The 19,500-nt window shown below is 34.4% G+C and overlaps 3 protein-coding genes across 6 annotated transcripts; 2 read left to right on the forward strand and 1 right to left on the reverse strand.

Moving 5' to 3' along the window:
* Positions 1–10,421: 10,421 nt before the first annotated feature.
* LOC120127800 (gibberellin 2-beta-dioxygenase 1-like) lies at positions 10,422–11,679 on the forward strand. The gene is made up of 3 exons (XM_039145620.1): positions 10,422–10,916; positions 10,984–11,341; positions 11,420–11,679. The coding sequence occupies exons 1-3, from the start codon at positions 10,537–10,539 to the stop codon at positions 11,669–11,671; spliced, it is 990 nt and encodes a 329-aa protein (XP_039001551.1). The 5' UTR covers positions 10,422–10,536; the 3' UTR covers positions 11,672–11,679.
* A 606-nt stretch (positions 11,680–12,285) lies between these two features.
* LOC120127914 (GLABROUS1 enhancer-binding protein-like) lies at positions 12,286–13,568 on the forward strand. The gene is made up of 2 exons (XM_039145728.1): positions 12,286–13,366; positions 13,424–13,568. The coding sequence occupies exon 1, from the start codon at positions 12,335–12,337 to the stop codon at positions 13,358–13,360; it is 1,026 nt and encodes a 341-aa protein (XP_039001659.1). The 5' UTR covers positions 12,286–12,334; the 3' UTR covers positions 13,361–13,366; positions 13,424–13,568.
* An 88-nt stretch (positions 13,569–13,656) lies between these two features.
* Positions 13,657–18,952, reverse strand: LOC120127915 (interactor of constitutive active ROPs 4-like). Of its 4 annotated transcripts, none has more exons than XM_039145729.1 (4): positions 16,497–16,690; positions 15,271–15,349; positions 13,943–15,090; positions 13,657–13,907 (listed from the first exon to the last, which is right to left on the reverse strand). In XM_039145729.1, the coding sequence occupies exons 2-3, from the start codon at positions 15,282–15,284 to the stop codon at positions 13,947–13,949; spliced, it is 1,158 nt and encodes a 385-aa protein (XP_039001660.1). In that variant the 5' UTR covers positions 15,285–15,349; positions 16,497–16,690; the 3' UTR covers positions 13,657–13,907; positions 13,943–13,946. The 4 variants fall into 4 exon arrangements, with proteins under 4 accessions (XP_039001660.1, XP_039001661.1, XP_039001662.1 ...); XM_039145730.1 differs by having other exon boundaries at positions 15,271–15,357; XM_039145731.1 differs by lacking the exon at positions 16,497–16,690 and adding an exon at positions 15,491–15,571.
* Between the last annotated feature and the right edge of the window lie 548 nt (positions 18,953–19,500).

The raw sequence follows: 19,500 nt of genomic DNA on the forward strand, positions 1-19,500 counted from the left end.
TATATAAAAAGCTGTGTGAATTAAATCTATATATGATGAGCAATTATATATAAAAAGTAAATAAAAAATTAAAGTTATAAAATAATATGTAATTAGAGATGATTTTAAATCAATTTAAAAGTCATTATTACTTTTTAATTTTAAAATAATTTAATATTTTATAACTTTGAAAAAAAGTACTTATGTAATTTTATTTTAAAATTAAACAATTATATAAATAAACATGTAAATTATTTAATCAACGTCATATACCCTTGAGTCCTTCTAAAACTTAAAAATTCTAAAAATATCAACTGTAACATTGGAAAATTCTACAACGCACGTTGTACATCAATATACCTTCAATGTGGCACATTGATGTGTATCACTAATTAAATTATCATTTTATTAAATAAAAATGAAAAAATATAATGATCTATCCATAATTAATTATTTATTATTATCTAATTTAAATTTTAATAAGAATATAATTATTTTAGGAATTTTTATTTTTTAAGATTAGAACACTTAATTTATATAACTTTACATCAACATCTTATCAACAACCATCAAAACTCACCGTTTATGACCCTGTCCTCAAATAATGTATTACGTCCACCAACGAAAATAATGTATTAGACGCAAATCTATGTGATTTTAATATTATATTGTTCTTATTTTTTTGACATGTTTTGTTGTTTGTGTCTTTTTAATGTTTTCCATAATCAGTGCTCTTATTTTTAATTTTATTTATTTTACTAACATTTATCCTACGGTTTTTTATCTTTTGATTTTCATATTTGGTCAATGGGTTATTTTGTTAAAGAATCACTAACAAAATACAGCACATAGAAGCTCATTTACTTCGCAATTACGGGTTTGTTTTGTTGTTTTGAGTTTTGTATGGTCACAAATTGCTAATGCAACTGTTGAAGAAACTGGTTTTATTGAGGAGAAAGCTCTCATAGCTACAATAGATAACGATTTTATTTGTGCTACTTTGGATTAGTGACCTAAGTGTGTTTATGGTTCATGCAGTCGGAGTCTTGCTGGTCTTCTCAATTTGATAATCTCTTTGGTTTGGTGTTCAAATGATGTACTACACTTAGACCTTTTTTTCTTAGTTTTCTATATCATTGTCGTGCTTTTGAAAGAGTGTTTATGTTTAATCCATAAAGTCTATTTCTCAATTTAAAAGTGATTGCTGAGATGCTCTTTCATCTTTCCTTCTTTTAACAGGTTCTTAGTAAAAATGTATTCTTGAATGCCATAAAGATAAGTCAATTCCTTTTTATTCAGTTGATATCTTTTTAATTGCTAATACTTTATCTTAATTTATTTAATTATTTATTAGTCTCTGTAATTTTTTAGCTTTGTTCACCATTGAAGATTAGATCGAGCAGCTCATTACACAATTCTTCGATAACGAGTAGGGTCGTCGGTGATTATTTAGATGGTTGTTGTTTGGATGAATATATAAATTAAGTATTCTAATCCTAAAAGATAAAAATATAAAATAATTATATTTTAATAAAAAATAATTTAACTATATTTTATTAAAATTAATCTAAATAATAATAATGATTAATTGTGGATATATCATTATGTTCTTCACATTTATTTAATAAAAACAAATTAATTAACAATATACATTAACGTATCATACTAATAATATTTTAATATACGTCGTGTGCTCTATATCCATTCTCGTAACATCAGTCACAATCTTATCCTTCAAAATATCAAACAACGATGGGAGATTTTTTTCCCTTAGCAGAGAAAAAACTGACCGGTGATCGAATAGTCATTTTCTAGTATGATCATAGCTAATAATTAGAGGCGCATTTAAGAATTTCTTCAATTTATCATTAATTTTATGTGTTACTTCAGTCGATCTCTGTGAAAGCTATGGATATCCAAATGGGATCCATTTGTTATTCCTTTTTAATTCGTATTAAATATAATATCGCATTTATGTTTTATATTCAACTAATTATTCTGCCTTTACATGTAAATTATAATCATACTTTGTACACAAAATTTCTCAATATAATCGAGGATGAAAGTAGGATTTAAGTATAAATAAATTAAATCACAAGTTTGAAATTGAGATATATTCTTAAAATTACATATATGAAATATATACTAATTTAAATTTTTCAATGAACGACCATCTCTCTTTTAATTCTATCTCTGTATATAATAAAATAATTATAATCATATTTTTTATTTAGTTACTTGTATCATATTATTAAATAAGGATTGTATATATAATTATGTTTATAACACCTTTACAATAAAATTATTTCACTATTTGGAGGGATAAAACTTATTTTAATAGTTATTTTTTTTTAAAAAAATAAAAGGATTAGATGGGAATCATCAGTTGATTCAATTAGTGACTGCTACAAGCATTTTTTTATTATAATTATCATTTTAAAAGCATATTGAATAATATAAAATGAACTAAAATACCACATGGTTATTTATTTACAATCTGATTATATATTATAGTATTTAATTTTAATCATAATTACCACATGGTTATCTATTTTTATATTTATAATTGTAGTAATAGTTCTTCATTTTTAAAAAAATACAACATATTATAAGATAATTAACATAAAAATATATCCTTGTAGCGTAAGTTGAATGGATATATGTACCAAAAATAATATCATTATATCATAACAATGACACCCAAAAGAATCTTAAGTTATATATAAAAAAAAATTGTAAGGAAATAATAGATATAATTTGTGTGATTCATGGAAATGGAATCTGATTCTTTCTAATAAATGGAAAGTGAGGATAATTGCATGAAGATAAGGTTTCTAATTTCTCTTTCAAGATGATAATTAAAAAAATCACAATCTTAAAATAACAATTTCATTGACTAATGAAGCTTTTGTTGCCAAGCAGAGAGGAATCTAGGGGTTGGTAGGTCCCAAGCCTCCTTGTATTCTATAAAATTTCTCTAAAGGGGTAAATTGTGCTTGGCCCCTCTAAATTTTTAAAAACTTCATTTTAATTTTACTAAAAATGATAAATGGAAAAAATATTTATTCTCATAGTATAAGATAATATATTAATTCAACTAAGGCCTTTTCGTCCTTGTTAACGAGGGATTTTCATTTTTTTTTACTTCTCTTAGAGTTTATAAGTTTATTTAGATCCTTTAACATACAAATTACTTTAATCACCCGAAATTTTATAATTTTATTTCACTTTTCTTTACAAATTTCTTAGCTTCTCTTACAGTCATGTTCTTTATTAATAGCAGGGTGGAGCAAAGCGCCATTCGTACCCTTAAAATTTCAATTTAATATATATTTTAAATATTATTTTTAAATTTTCAATTCATAATTTATTTTTGTCCCTCCCTAAATTTTAGGAGTCCATCATCTAATATAAAATCCTACGTCCATCTCTAGTTTGTAGAGTATCTGGGACAAAGCCAAATGGGAGGTGAAAAGGGCATTCCCCTATTTTTTTCGTATATTTAATTTTAGGTCTGTAATAATTTGAATATTAATTAAAATAAATATTAACCTGATTAATTTTTTTATATAAATGTTTTTTTAAATGTTTTGATCTTTCGATGTTCAGTTATAGCTATATTAGAATTTTCATATATTTTTTAATAGTCTAGGGTGACTATAAGATAATATTTGTTTATAATATTTATTAACCAACGACAATACATATATATTCTACAGATACAATTGTTTAAACTTAAAATTTTAAGGAAGGATATTCTCTTTAACCACATATACTACACAACGTATTCACGTTAATGTAATTGAATTGCTCTCCTGATATATACTACATATCGAGGCTAGGGTTAAACTTATATACCTTAAAAATAATAATATCATAATGCAAGGACGAAATGAAATTCGATTGTGCTGTGACATTGTCTTAATGGTGTTGACTTATATTTTTTGGGTAAACTATATAAATGATTATTAAAGTTTAAGTATTTTTTGTTTTTCTCATTGAAGTTTTAAAAATAACAAATTGGTCATTAACGTTCTCGATTTATAACAAACCAATCATTCGTCGTTAACATCTATTATTGTAGTAACGAAACGCTGACATGACACGTTAAACCAATTGACTCAACACGTTTGACTGACTATTTGACTCAGCACGTTTGATCTATTGTTTGACTCTTCTTATTCTTCTTCTTCCACAAACATGATGTATTAATCATTGGGTGCATAAACATCTACTACACCAAAACTAACACTGATGACAAAAGGCCAAATGATAAGTATCTCAAGGTTCGTCAGTTTTGCAGGGTTAGCAATATAGTTGGCCTGTAATTTATAAAATGTTAGCTTTCGACATTTGAAGATCCAGAACAAGACGACAGTATCAGTTCGAACATGGGAAGCATTCTCTTTGAAGGAGATGCTCTCTCATCGCAAGATGTTCTACAACTCACCAAGAATGATGCTATTAACAATCTTACTGGTAGCGTTGGACGTGCCTCATATAATTAACCCGGCCGCCTTTGGGATGCTCTATGATGATGGGATATCCTTCTGTTGCGGAAGACGGCTATCGGATAGAGCAAAATCGCAACTGATAATTTGAGAAAATAAAAATGAAGATAAAAAGAGACACAAAATTTACGTGGAAAACCCCTAAATAAAATAGGGTAAAAACCACGGGCAACGGTAGAAGAATTTCACTATGAGAAAATAGGAATTACAACCTCTCTCGATCAACCAAGGAGAAAACAATGATAATTCTCTCTCGATAAAAAGGAGAAAACAACTCTCAAGAAACTCTCTAAATTCTCTCTAGTATTGGAAGAAAGCTAAAATGCTTTGGGATGGTTTTGAAGCTAAATGAGCTAGGGTATTTATAGTTGAAACTTAAGGACTAATCTTATAAATACCCTAAAGTTTAGTGAGTAAAGTTTATAATTTACCCATTTAATTTTCAAACATTATTGCACCTAATTTTGACATTGCAATATTAGGTGCCTAACTTGAACCAATTTTCCAAGCTTTGACATTTCAACAATCTCCCACTTGAAGATTTGATTGGAACAATCATATCTTCACACCATTCTTTCTACCTTGTACCATCATGTTGCTTACGTCTCTGACAGGCCACAAGAGGATCGACACCAGGTAAATTTATCAGCGTTGATTGCCTTCGTCATGAAATCTGCTATGTTGTCTTTGGTATGGATCTTCTGTATATCTATCGTTCCTTCTTCCACCTTTTCACGAATGAAATGGTACTGAACTCGTATGTGCTTAGTCCTTGAATGAAATGCTGGATTCCTTGCTAGATGCAAGACATTTTGACTGTCACAAAACAGAGAGACACACTCTTGATTGTGCCCAAGCTCCTCTAATAGAATCTTCAACTAAATTGCTTCTTTACTGGCTTGTGTAGCTGCTACATATTCTGCCTCTGTTGTGGACGTAGCCACAACTGACTGCAATTTTGAAACCCAGCTTACAGCTCCACCAGCAACTTTGAACACATATCATGTAGTAGATTTGCTTTTATCCAAATCCCCTGCATAGTCAGAATCTACATACCCATTAATTAGTAAGTTTGATCCTCCATAACATAATGTAACATTTGAGGTCCCTTTGATGTATCTTAGGATCCTCTTTACTGTACTCCAATGCTCTTTGCCTGGATTCGCCATGTACCGACTAACCACTCCCACTGCTTGTGCAATGTCTGGTCTTGTGCATATCATAGCGAACATTAAACTTCCCACTGCTAATGCATACTGTACTCGAGACATCTTCATCCTCTCTTCTTCACTGCTAGGACTCATACTGGAGGATTATTTGAAGTTAATAGGAAGAGGGGTAGAAATTGGCTTACAATCTTGCATGTTGAATCGTGACAAGATCTTCTTCAAGTAATTCTTTTGTGAAAGCCAAATCTTCCTATTACTTCTGTCTCGGTGAATTTGCATCCCTAGAATCTTGTTTGCTGATCCCAAGTCCTTCATTTCAAATTCCCTAGCCAGTTGTGCCTTCAATTCTTCAATATGATCTTTGTTGGGTCCTGCAACCAACATGTCATCCAGATACAACAGTAATATAACAAAATCGTTATCACCAGACCTCTTGAAATAAGCACAAGGGTCTGCATTAAGTCTGTTATATCCAAGGAACATAATGAAGGAATCAAATCTCTTATACCAACACCTCGGTGCCTGCTTTAGACCGTACAGAGATTTGTTCAACCTGTAAACCAAGTTCTTCTTTTCTTTTTCTTCAAAACCTTCAGGCTGGATCATATAAATCTCTTCTTCAAGATTTTCATGAAGAAAAGCTATTTTAACATCTAGTTGCTCTAGATGTAAGTTCAATGTAGCACACATTGCCAAAACTACTCGAACTGTTGTTAGTCGAACCACAGGAGAAAATATTTCATTGAAATCAATACCTTCTTTTTGAGCATATCCTTTGACCACCAGTCTTGCACGATACCTCTCAACTTGATCGTCACCATTTCGCTTGATTTTGAAGACCCATTTGCTACCAATTGGCTTCCTTCCTTGTGGTAGTGGCACAAGGTCCCATGTATTATTTTTATGAAGGGCTTCAATTTCTTCTTGCATCGCCATCATCCACAGTGAAGCATATGAGTGTTTATTGCCTCCTGATATGTTGATGGCTCACCGTTCTCTGTTAAAAGGCAGTATGCAATATTACCTTCTATAACATAATCTGAGTGACAATTGGGACGTCTTCTCACACGATCTGATTGACGAGTTGTTGGTGCTTCAGAACTCTCTGGTTCTTGTTCATCATGTGCTAGTTCTGCTTCAGAATAATCTCCTTCTTCAAACTCTTTTTCCACATGTATCTGAGTAGTCTCTGACTTTTCAGCGCTATCATCGTCTTCTTTTCTTTGTATTTTATCTTCAACAAAGATAACATCCCTGCTAATGATCACTTTGCGGGCAGTGGGATCCCACAAGCGATACCCCTTTACTCCATCAGCATACCCCAAGAATTTGCATTTCCTGGATTTTGGATCCAGCTTTGAAATTTCTTGGGCGTTGTACATCACGTACACAATACTTACAAATACATGGAGGTTTGAATAATCAACTGGTTTACCAGTCCACATCTCCATTGGTATCTTCAGCTCTATTGCAGTTGATGGAGCTCGATTCACCAAATAACAGGCGGTATTGACTGCTTTTGCCCAGAATGATTTTTCTAGGCCTGCGTCCCTCAACATTGCTCTTGTTCTTTCTAACAAGGTTATGTTCATCCGCTCTGCCACTCAATTTTGTTGAGGAGTGTTCGCTACTGTGAACTGTCTTTTGGTACCTTCTTTCTTGCCAAAGTCATCAAATTATTCGCTTGTGTATTCTCCTCCATTATCTGTTCTGAAACACTTGATCTTATTTCTAGAATCAAGTTCCACCCACGCTTTGAAGTTTTTTTGAAAGTTAAAAACACGTCTGACTTCTTCTTAATAGGGTGCACCCAACATCTCCTGGAGTAGTCATCAATAAATGAGACAAAGTATTTTGCTCCACCTAGGGACGTTACTGGTGCTTGCCATACGTCAGAGTGAACCAATTCTAGAACACTTTTGCCTCTAGAATTTGATGTGTTGAATTTCAACCGGTGCTGCTTACTTGTTATGCAATGCTCACACAAAGGAAGTGATACATTTGTTAAGCCTAGAAGTAGCTTTTTCTCTACAAGGACTTTCATTCCTTGTTCTGACATGTGTCCAAGTTTCTGATGCCATAGCATTATCGAATCTGAACTACATGAGGCAACAGAGGCTTCTGCTTCTACCAAAGTCTCTCCCTTCAGCATGTACAAGTTTGCAACTATTTTTTCGCCTTTCAGTACCACAAGCGCTCCACGGAACACTTTCATGAATCCTTTCCGTGTTTCAATCTTGCTTGCATTATTATCCAACAATCCGTAGGATAATAAATTTTTCTTCAGACCTTTAACGTGTCGCACATCTCGAACAACTTTAATTGTTCCATCATACATCTTCAATTTGATGGTTCCCACACCAACGATCTCTAAGGCATGATCATTACAACTATACACAGATCCTCCTGAGACAGGTTCATAATGATGGAACCATTCTCTTCTTGAGGTCATGTGATATGTCGCTCCCGAATCAATGAGCCATATATCTGCAAATCTTTTTCTGCCTTCCACGGTGGTTGACGCTTCACAGCATAGAGCATCTTCATCATCTGAAGTGTTTGCGGTATTGCCTTGTGGATTTGAGTTTTTATTTAGACTCCAACAATCCTTCTTCAAATGACCCTTCTTTCCACAGTTGTAACACTTTAAATTCTTCTTGCTCCTTGACTTCGATCTACCATGTTTGTGACTGCTGCTTTGGCCACGTTCTGTTGATCTCCCTCTCATCGTTGTCATCGTTGTCAACGCTTCTGCTTGTTGCAGATTTACTTGTCTGTCTTCCTTGTTCTTGCGCCGATTTTCTTATTGTAGAACAGCAGCTGCAACATCATCAAAGACTAGACTAGTGACATTATTGTTTGTCAAGTTGATGATGAGTTGATCATACGAATCCGGTAGACTTTGAAGTAGAAGTTCAGCACGTTCTTGTTCTCCTATTTTGCAGCTTAAGGATGTAAGCTGAGAAAATAAGGTGTTCAGTGTATTTAAGTGCTCCGTCACTGAAGTAGATTCTAGTATAAGGAGAGTGTACAATTTCCTCTTAAGAAAAATTTTATTGTGCAGCGATGTGGCCTCGTACAATTTGGTGAGATGATCTCATATCTCCTTAGCTGTCTTCTTCTCCTCGATGCTTGACAATACTTCATCTGCTAATGCTAGATGAAAGTTTGCCATAGCATTCCCGTCCATCTCGTTCCATTTGATGTCATCTGCGAAATCCACCGGTCTTTCATTGATAGCCGCTAGACACCCGTCTTTCCTTAGGATGGCCTTCATCTTCAATTTCCACAATGAGAAATTTCTCCCATTGAATTTTTCAATATCAAACTTCGTTGCCATAGCTTCTTTTACGGATAGCTCCCACTATTTCACTATCGTGAATAGTTCTCTGGAACCTTCAAAGAATGGGTAATAACTTCTTATTTTCTTATGTTAAAGGATCCACCTTTTGGTGGCAACCACAAAGACAATAAGTAAATATTACACACTCTAATCTAGCTCTGATACCAATTGTTGCGGAAGACGGCTATCGGATAGAGCAAAATCGCAACTGATAATTTGAGAAAATAAAAATGAAGATAAAAAGAGACACAAAATTTACGTGGAAACCCCCTAAATAAAATAGGGTAAAAACCACGGGCAACGGTAGAAGAATTTCACTATGAGAAAATAGGAATTACAACCTCTCTCGATCTACCAAGGAGAAAACAATGATAATTCTCTCTCGATAAAAAGGAGAAAACAACTCTCAAGAAACTCTCTAAATTCTCTCTAGTATTGGAAGAAAGCTAGAATGCTTTGGGATGGTTTTGAAGCTAAATGAGCTGGGTATTTATAGTTGAAACTTAAGGACTAATCTTATAAATACCCTAAAGTTTAGTGACTAAAGTTTATAATTTACCCATTTAATTTTCAAACATTATTGCACCTAATTTTGACATTGCAATATTAGGTGCCTAACTTGAACCAATTTTCCAAGCTTTGACATTTCAACACCTTCTTCATCAACCATGACGAATTAGAGGTAGAACATATATGATTCAACAACCATTCGAAACGAGAAATCTGAGCTATATGTACCAGAAGGCCTCCTCGACGTTGACACTTTTTGATGTTATGCTACTTTGCCTTTTTCAACTCATATTTTAAGAAATAAGTCATTTGGACCGTTAGGTAATGTTTTACAAAGTCAAAACTTGGGGCATTGTTAGATAGACTAGGAATTTATCCTATCAAATAAAAACCATAATACAAGAAGCACATAAGATTTCAGAAGCGACCGCAATCATCAGTTGAATGTTGAGATAAGACAAACCCTAAAAGAAGAAGAAAAGTTAAATGGTCGGTCAAACGTGGTGAGTCAACTGATTTAACATGTCACATCAGCATTCCATTATTACAGTAACTACTGTTAACGATGAGTGACAACTTTATTATAAATCGATAACATTAGTGATCAATTTATTACTTTTAAAACTTTAGTGAAGAAGACCAAAATTTACTAAAATATTAGTGACCATTTGTGTAATTTACCCGTTTGTTTTTCTCCATATAATGTTAGGAAGTAAAAATAAATGTCAAAGAACAATGTATCTTATCTATGGAGTATTGTTATATTATTATTAATGAAATATTTTGTATTTTCAATTAATATATAAAATATTTGTTTCTTATCTCCTTTTTGAAAACTCTCTCACACTCCCTCTATTCCTATAAATAGCCAAGCAAACTAAGCCACTTGTTCATGCTCATGTACCCCTCCCTCCAAACCTCTATCAAACTTAAATCCTGTATTTCCCATTGTGTTTCTCTTTGTTTCTTAATTTCATCCAAATAAAAAAAATAGCAGAAGTAGCATCAACAATTGACAAAAACAATGGTGGTGTTGTCAAAACCAGCAATTGAACAGTTCTCTTACATCAGAAACAACAATCCAACGCCTGCATTGTTCACTCAAATCCCTCTTGTAGACCTGTCAGACCCCGATTCAAAGCACCAGATGATCAAAGCCTGTGAGGAGTTGGGATTCTTTAAGGTGATCAACCATGGGGTTCCAACGGAATTCATTTCCCTGCTGGAATCTGAAGCCACTGAGTTCTTTAGTTTACCGCTTTGCGAGAAACAGAAGACAGGACAGCCTAAGCCTTATGGTTATGGTAATAAACGGATTGGCGTACATGGTGATGTTGGTTGGGTTGAATATCTTCTCTTGACAACAAATCAAGACTCCAATCTCCATAGATTACAAACTTTCAGGTATGTCACTTTATCAGACACTGCGAAATTGGAATTCTTTATTTAATTTTAGTGTTTCTTTTTTCAGATTGGCTTTGGGTAATTACATGAAATCGGTGAAGAAAATGGCTTGCGAGATACTTGAAGTAATGGCTGATGGGTTAAAGATTCAACCCAGAAATGTTTTGAGTAAGCTGTTAATGGATGAAGAGAGTGACTCTGTTTTCAGGGTTAACCATTACCCACCATGCCCACAAGTTCAACCTTTGAATGAGAATGACAATGGTGATGTGATTGGATTTGGAGAACACACTGACCCACAAATCATATCTGTGTTGAGATCCAACAACACTTCTGGTCTTCAAATCTCTCTTAGAGATGGTAGCTGGATTTCAGTTCCACCAGACCAGAACTCATTTTTCATCAATGTTGGTGACTCCTTACAGGTAAAGGAAAACAAACATTTTACGTACGCCATCTGCTTAAACTCGGGTCCTTAATTATCAAACGGTTGATGTTTTCAGGTGATGACCAATGGAAGGTTTAAAAGTGTAAAACACAGGGTGGTGACCAACAGTGTGAAATCCAGGCTTTCAATGATTTATTTTGGTGGACCACCATTGAGTGAGAAAATAGCACCTTTGCCATGTCTGATGAGAGGTGAGCAGCAAAGCTTGTACAAAGAGTTCACATGGTTTGAGTACAAGAAATCTGCTTACAATTCAAGGCTGGCAGATAACAGGCTCATTCACTTCGAAAAAATTGCTGCTTCATAACCTTTCCATTTTCCATTTTCCATTTTCCATTTTCAATTTTCAATTTTCAATTTTCAATTATACTATGGATAAGAAATTGGATTAGGGAAAGTTTGTACTATACAAAATTTTACAACTGTGTGATTTTTGCTTTCTTCTTCTTTGTTTCAACTCAATATAACGATGGTTAATTATGGTACAGAATTAGATAATGGTCATATTTATACCGATAACAATCGAATTGAACAAAGTAAAAAACCAGCTTCTTCTTTTTTTCCCTTTTTCAAACTTTTATTAAATTAATAGATCTACTTGTTAATTTCATATTAAAATTAAGTGAAATACATTTTTTTATTAAAATAAATTTATAAAATGTATGAATTTACAAGAAAATAAATAGATTTTCATTAGTATCCAAATCCAAAGTATCTACTACCATGCATGGCATTCTTTGATGTAAATTTGAAATTCAAATTTTAACCTGTATGCCATAAATTTACCATCCAATCAAGAAATGCATGCGTCGATAGCTAAGAATCCGAAGCAGTACGCACAGTTGGGTATCTGCCAATGGGCTTACGACTTGGTTTTTGTACTTAACGTCCCAGGCTGTTGATGTCTTAACTTTTCAGTTCTAAAACAACTTTATCTTTGACAAAAGTTAACCAGTTTTTTTCCACTTCCATGGCGAAGAAAAGCTCGAAGAACCCCATTGACGATCCTCCCACTGCTTCATCTTCTTCCTCTGGTTCTTCTTCAGAGGAGACTTCAACCCAAACCCCACAAACCCAGAAAAACTCTGCTCTCAATGTCAAACCAATTGCCACAAAACCCATGGATGGAGCTTCAAAGGCCAAAAAACCCAGATCCAAGCCCTCATCTTCTCCCGTCAAGGTTGCCTCTTCAACGAAACGTCCTAGCGTGTCCGAGCAAGAACAACCTAAGGAATCAAAACGTTCCAGGAAGAAATCCGGCGAGGAAGGGTCCGATTCTGCCGATGTTGTTGAGGAGGAGGTGAAGAAGGCCGGAGAAGACGAAAAGAAGCAGCTTTTCCAGAGACTTTTTAGTGATGACGACGAAATTGCTGTTTTGAAAGGTTTGTTGGATATCTTGGCCATAAAAGAGGTTGACCCATTTGCTGATACGCATGCCTTTCATGATTTTGTTAAGGATTCGATTCACGCTGATGTTTCGAGAGCTCAGTTGATGTATAAGGTTAGGAGGTTGAGGAAAAAGTTTGAGAACAATGCTAGGAGGAGCAAAGACGGAGAGGATCGGACGTTTTCTAAACCCCATGAACAACAAGTATTTGAATTGTCCAAAAAGATTTGGGGTAAAGAAGGAATCGTAAAAAATATCGATTCTTCTGCTGCAAAAGCAAAGGGAAACGGCAAGGAATCGGATACATTGAAAGCAGAGCCGGTCGCTTCAGCTGATGAGAAAGTGGATAATGGGGAACTGATGGAGGTTGATATCAAGTCGTCCAAGAGTTCGGCTAGCTTGTTCGATAAGAAATCTGGCGTGTGCAGTTTGGAAAATGCAATTTTGAAGCATGGATTGCATATGGCTGGGGAAGAAAAGCGAACTGCTTTAGAGGAGAAATGGAGGAAATTGCAGGTTGCTGAGTTGGAGCTGTTTTTGGAGAGGAATGAGTTGGTAAGGGAACAAGCCAAATTGATGTTGGAATTTCACACGTCTCAAGATGCTTAGTTGTTGGTTATTTGGTGTAGAGAATGGTTCGTGTTCATTGCTGGGCAAGTTTCTAGGCACATTTTGTCTTTAAGTTTGCTATAATATTGCAGTAATCTGTATTGATTGTTGCTTCTACCTGAGTAGCATATTGTCAGATGTTAATCGTTAGTTTTATATCTAATGCTTGTATTTGCTTTATCTGGATCTTTAGTTTCAGTTTCCCATTATATACCTGTGTCCAGATGCATTCGAATATACCGCATTAAGTAACATAAATGAAACATAGCCAAATTTAAAAGGAATGAAACATAGAGGATGGAACCTTGTACAAGCTGCTTCAAGAAATGCCCCTTAAGTAACATGTGTCCCCATACCTAATTCATTAATAACACCAGAACACAGTAAAGATCATCATCCTTGGTGGTTTTACATAACTTTGCAGGAGCAATACTACCTACTGAGCATGAGATATGGCAGCCAGACCTGCTGCAACAACAGAAACACATGATCAACAAAAACTGAAACGGTGAGCAACCATTTCAAACAATTATATGAGCTGCTATAAGAAACACGATATTCGAAAGTATTTCAGAGGCTCTGAGTTTTATTTCTGGCTCTTCTTTTTCCACAAGTCTCCGAACATTTTAATCCCGGAGCCTTTGCGCTTTCCACTTCCGAAACCATCATCTATTTCATCACCTAAGGCTGGTGATCCGACATAACCTGCAAAACCACCAGCAACTGGAGTCTCGAACACACCACCAAAATGCTTATCCATTGAGCTACACCGGTTTGAAATCCTCCCATTCATTTCCATGCCCCCAGAGAGAATAGCTGCTGCGGCATCCGCTGCTTTTCTCCACTGTTCAGTTTGTACCCTTAGCTTCTTCATCTCTGCTTCCAATGCTTCCTTTTGCTCTTCCACTGATTGGAGCTTTTCCTTCAATTGAGCTAAATTTTTTTTACTCGCTTCCATCTCCTTCCCTACTTGGCCCAACTTCAAACTCATTTCTTCTTCCTTGGCATTAGCATTCGAAATGTTTGAGGTTGCTTCATTGAGCTGTTTTTTCAGGTTCTCGTTTTCTTTAGTAAACAGGCTAAGCCCCTTTTCTTTCTCTTCTAGCTTGTACTTTAGCATATTCATCTCATCATATTTTGTAGCCAAGTCATGCAAAGATGGTTTCTCCAGCTCGGATTCTGCCGGCGATGCAATTGATGTCTCTATTGCTTTGTTTTTTTCTTCTGCTTGTTCGACTTCTTCGACTTCCACCTTGGACTCAATCACTGCTTTTTCCACTGGGACTTCAAAAACATCAGTTTCTCGCTGATTATAATCAGGAACCTCATCTCTGATGCTGCAGTCTGATTTCTTATTATCTCGAGTTCTTTTTGGAGAAATCTTTTCATTTGGTTCAACGGATTCCGGAGCTTTTGGCTTCTTGGTCTTATTTTCCAGCTCTTGTTGCGCTTCTTTCTTTGCAGCTTCAGCTGAAACCAACTGGTCTTTCAGAATCTTCAGCTCTTCTTGTGCTTGCCCGAGTTGAGATTCTAAATCCGCAATGCGAGTGCCGAGCTTCTTCTGGTTCAGTGGATCAGATTGCGAAGCACCTCTCGGGAAACGACGATCTCCGACCTTGGGACTAATCCGATCAGTAACCGGTCTATGGTGCAGAGGGTCTGAATCAGAACTTGATGACTTAACCTGATGAGTTCCTCGAGGTGATTGCCTTGTTGGCATTTCCGAGCCCCTAGTCCTCATAAAAAGAATCACACAAAAATCACATACAAAAAAAGGCAACACCACAGAGAAAAATAGCAGAAACGTGTAACACATGTGGATCAGATCTTTTTGCTTAAATGCAAAACACTGATTATAAATGCATGAACAACAACTATACTCATTAGTTGATGGCAGATTAGATTCTCACCTAGATCTCGGCATTTTCCGAACTTGAATGTCGAAGAGTCTGTGCCCGAAACGGAATTAGTTCGTTGAAATCTTGAGACCTGAAGAGCTTAAAGAGCACCAATGAAAAAACTAAGAATGGCGGATGTAAATAGACGACGCGCGTACACACGCACACAACAAGATTTCCGATCCTCCACTGTAGCATCTTGCATGCTTTGAGAAATGCAATGCACACATACGTTGACATAAGCTCAAAAACTGGAGAACTTGAACAAGAACTTGCATTCAATGCGTCAACAACACAATGCAGAACATATATCTTCAAAACATTAATTAAATGAGGCAAATGGGTAGATGTGAAGATATGACATAATGCAAGGCCTATGTTACTAGTATTTGAGTGTTTAATACGAGTATATTATTTTTCTAAAAAGTTAAAAACAAACTCCCAATAGTTTTCATTTTCCAATACCCTATGTCTTTGGTTCCCTATATATTTCTTTGCTACTTTCCCTGGCATTTCTGGGGCAGTGCAAAAGGCTTTTTTCTTCCCACTCTCCATGCACATCAATATATGGACAATTTACCATGACAAAATCAAAAATATATAAAAAATTTCAAGGGTGTTTTTGTAATTTGGGGAAGGTAATGTATGATTAAAGGGAAGCCAGGCATGCGTTGGCTTTGCCTCCTGTCAGGATTCCAGAGTAAAAGAAATCAACGATACGCACCACCGTGAGCGTGATGGTGAGGTGAAGCAAATAACAAATAAAATATTCCAAAAATTAGGTTTGAAAATATTTGGCTTATTATGCAAACAATCAGACAAGGTTCATAGTTGTTTACTGCAAATTAGAAGCATTTGAAAACAGATCAAATTCCCAAGAATAAACTCAAACATAGCATATAAAATAACAGTTTGAGAACCTGCATTTCTTAACAAAAATGATCATAAAATGGATTAAAACTTCAAATCATTTTACAGCAGAAGCCAGCACTAGTTAGCTAACATAACAACTTTTTTGCATCAGATCTATAAGCACACACATAGATGCAGCTTCAGGTTGAAGAAGAACCCAGTTTTCACAAGCTATTTTCATGTAAGCATAGCAAAGAAAACAATAAAAAAAGAAAGGAATTTGAGTCTTAAATCTCAGGGACAGTCAAGCAAAGTTTAAGTATGAAACTAAACAATCAAAGAAGAAAATTTGAGAAAAAGAGAGTGAAAAAGAAAGGCTATGTTACCTTATAAAAGAAATGATGAAATCTTAAGCCATGAGAGACCAGAGAAAGCTTTTTCAGCACAGAAACTGAAATGCAAAGCAATGGAGAAAGGGGAAAATGACCCACAAATTTGTTTAAAGCGATGAAGCAGCAGAGAGAAAAGAGCATGGAGAGAAAGAAGAGTTCAAAAGTTCGAATAAAAGCTGCAGCTGGTAAGGTAGCGTTGGCATATACTCCATTAATATCACTTACAAACAACAATAATATAAAGAAGAAAAAAAATAGAATTAATTCTATTAATTTGAATTTGAATACTACTAAGGCTATATAATTTCTTCTATTATTGTCAGCTTGTGATTGTTTCTTTATTAAAAAGGTGTCATTTTGAGGGAAAAAGTTAGTAGTTGAATCTTGGAAATCCCAACATGTAGCTTCAACTCTTGTCTTTTTGTCTCTTCCCCAATCTTCAAACCTTTTTCTTCATTTCTCTTATCACTGTGCATGCACATGCACTATTTTTATTAATATTTTTCTCCAAATTTTATTAATTAATGAACAATTTCGATATTAGTATCATAATTATATATTTTTCTGTGTACTTTAAGTAGTGTAAATATTTATTTATTCATCTCATTTCACAATTATAAGCTCATAAATTTATTCCAACACATTTATTTATTTTAATAATTGATGTTAGTTTTAAATTTAAGTTGAAAATTCCCGAACAAAAAAGATATTATGATATTCTTGATACATAAAAGTATAGTTTTTGTCTTGATCATACAAATCAAACAACGACGGCAAGAGTAGTGACATTTGCTCGAATTATTCATTTACATGCAACATGTATTTTAGATCATCCATAGTTTTTATCTTACTCTAGTGTATCTCTATCTTTACTTTAAAAATGAAACAGTAATTCATCTCCAACGCTATCTCTACATTACCACTAACTCTACTTTATTCATAATATTTAACTATTATAATATTAATTTTATAAATATAAAAAAATCCAAAAAAAATTAGTATGATTTTTTATCTAATTTAAATGTATTTTTGTTCATCTTAGAATTTAATATATTTTAATTAAAAAAAAAGGAAAATGTAACACAAGCTACAGTGCCAATCTAGATGTGGCGCGATACTATAGCAATTCTCCACAGTAGAGCAAAATGTAGGGCAGGGTTGGAGACGCTACAGTGCAGAAAAATGCTACAGTAAAGTAGAGTTGGAGATCTCTTAGACAATTATTTGTCAAATAATCCAATTTTTATATATAGATGCATGCAAAATATTATTTTTGAGTGTTGGTATATGTTTGATCTCTTTGGATTTTTCATTCCAATATAAAATAGAGAAAATAACCTTAGTGACCAAAAATGTCTTATAATATACGATTTTAACCAACTTTTTTTGGATTTGCCAAAATGACCAACTAAATCGCAATGTGATTGATAATTCGCAACGCGATCTCCGGTATCGCAAATCAGTTTCCATATTCGTAACGCGATTTCCCAAATTCGCGTTGCGATTTTCCTGATTCGCAACGCGAATACGTAAATCGCAATGCGAATCTATAAATCGCAACGAGATTCTGACTATCGCAATACTGAATTTCAAATTCGCAACTCGATTTCTGAATTCGCAACAGGTTTTAATTTCGCAACACAAATGTTTTGGGTATATAACTACGCAGCAGCAACAACTCATAACCTAAATCCCTAAATCGCAACTCATTCCATCTCCATCTATCTCTCTCTCTGGCGACATCCGTTCCTATATCCAACGACATCCTTCCCCATCCGGTAACAGGTTTTAGTTTCGCAGCTCGTTTGTTTAGTAAATTAATTTACAATAATGAAATCATCTAATGTTGATCATGTTTGGATAGATTTGTGTTTTGGAGGGTCATGAGAGAATGTTCATGGTGTTTTACAATATATGTCTTTACCCATGAATCTTCAACTAAAACTGTCATTAAAAAAGTTAACTTATGAAACTCTAATGTTACGTGTTGCAAATAAATTGAATTTAGAGCCCCTAAGTGGATTTAGGCTATCTTATCAGAGAAATAGTAAAGTTTATTTGTTAACCGACAATGAAGATGTTGAACGATTCATTGCTTACATTAGTGTTTCAAGTGATGATGTTACATTGTATGTTGTTGAACCTAGAAGTAGTGAAGTTAGGTCAGTAGCGGGTAGCAATCAACTAAGTTTTTCAACCCCAGTTTATGGTGCTCAAAATTTAATGGTTCCACCACAATTTCATCACCAAGCAAATATTGTTTCACCACATTTCCAATACCAAACACAATCTCAAAACCCACAACATTTCCCTAATCCAAATCCCAATCAACTTTCAGCACCAAATTCCGGTTTTCGTATTGACCAGTTAGACGATGATGAGCCAACAGAAAAAATTGTGAGTACTAGTCAGTATTCGAAATTTGATCTTGGTCAATACCCGGACTTTGATCTTGGTCAATACTCGGATTTTGATGATTTTTCAGAAGAAGAAACAAACCCTACGTGTAATGATTTTGATATTGGTCAATACCCGAATTTTGATGATGAAACAGCCGTTGCCGAGGAAGATGTTGTTGATGATAATGAGGAGGAAGTTACGACTGTAAATGAACATGTTGAACATTCATTATGTAATTCATATAACACTGAAGAAGAAAAAGAAGAAGAAGAAATCCCCAAAGAAAAGTCCCCGAAGAAAATGCCACGGGAGTATAACTGGAATATGCCAGAATTACTTCAGATACCGGAAGGAGAGTTGGTAAATATAGCAGTTGATTGTTACAGAAAAATCATTCGTATCAAGAAAGATGATTGTTTTGATACAAAGGAAGACTTGAAGATAGCTTTGTATACGAAATGTGTGGAAGATGGCTATCAACTAAAAGTTAACAAATCAAGCAAAGATCGTTTCGAAACAAGGTGTATGATTGACAAAAACTGTATGTGGCGTATGATTGCAAAGAGGATAAAAGATTACGAAATGTTTCAAGTTAGGA

Source organism: Hibiscus syriacus, unplaced genomic scaffold, assembly GCF_006381635.1.
Source record: "Hibiscus syriacus cultivar Baekdansim isolate YM2019G1 unplaced genomic scaffold, ASM638163v2 tig00110472_pilon, whole genome shotgun sequence".
NCBI classification, from domain to species: Eukaryota; Viridiplantae; Streptophyta; class Magnoliopsida; order Malvales; family Malvaceae; genus Hibiscus; species Hibiscus syriacus.

Excerpts from the sequence above, each read along its gene's own strand:
- LOC120127800 (XM_039145620.1), top strand. The coding sequence starts at position 10,537 with ATGGTGGTGTTGTCAAAACCAGCAATTGAACAGTTCTCTTACATCAGA. Across the intron at positions 10,917-10,983 it reads CATAGATTACAAACTTTCAG|ATTGGCTTTGGGTAATTACA; the intron begins GTATGTCACTTT and ends TTCTTTTTTCAG. Across the intron at positions 11,342-11,419 it reads ATGTTGGTGACTCCTTACAG|GTGATGACCAATGGAAGGTT; the intron begins GTAAAGGAAAAC and ends TGATGTTTTCAG.
- LOC120127914 (XM_039145728.1), top strand. The coding sequence starts at position 12,335 with ATGGCGAAGAAAAGCTCGAAGAACCCCATTGACGATCCTCCCACTGCT.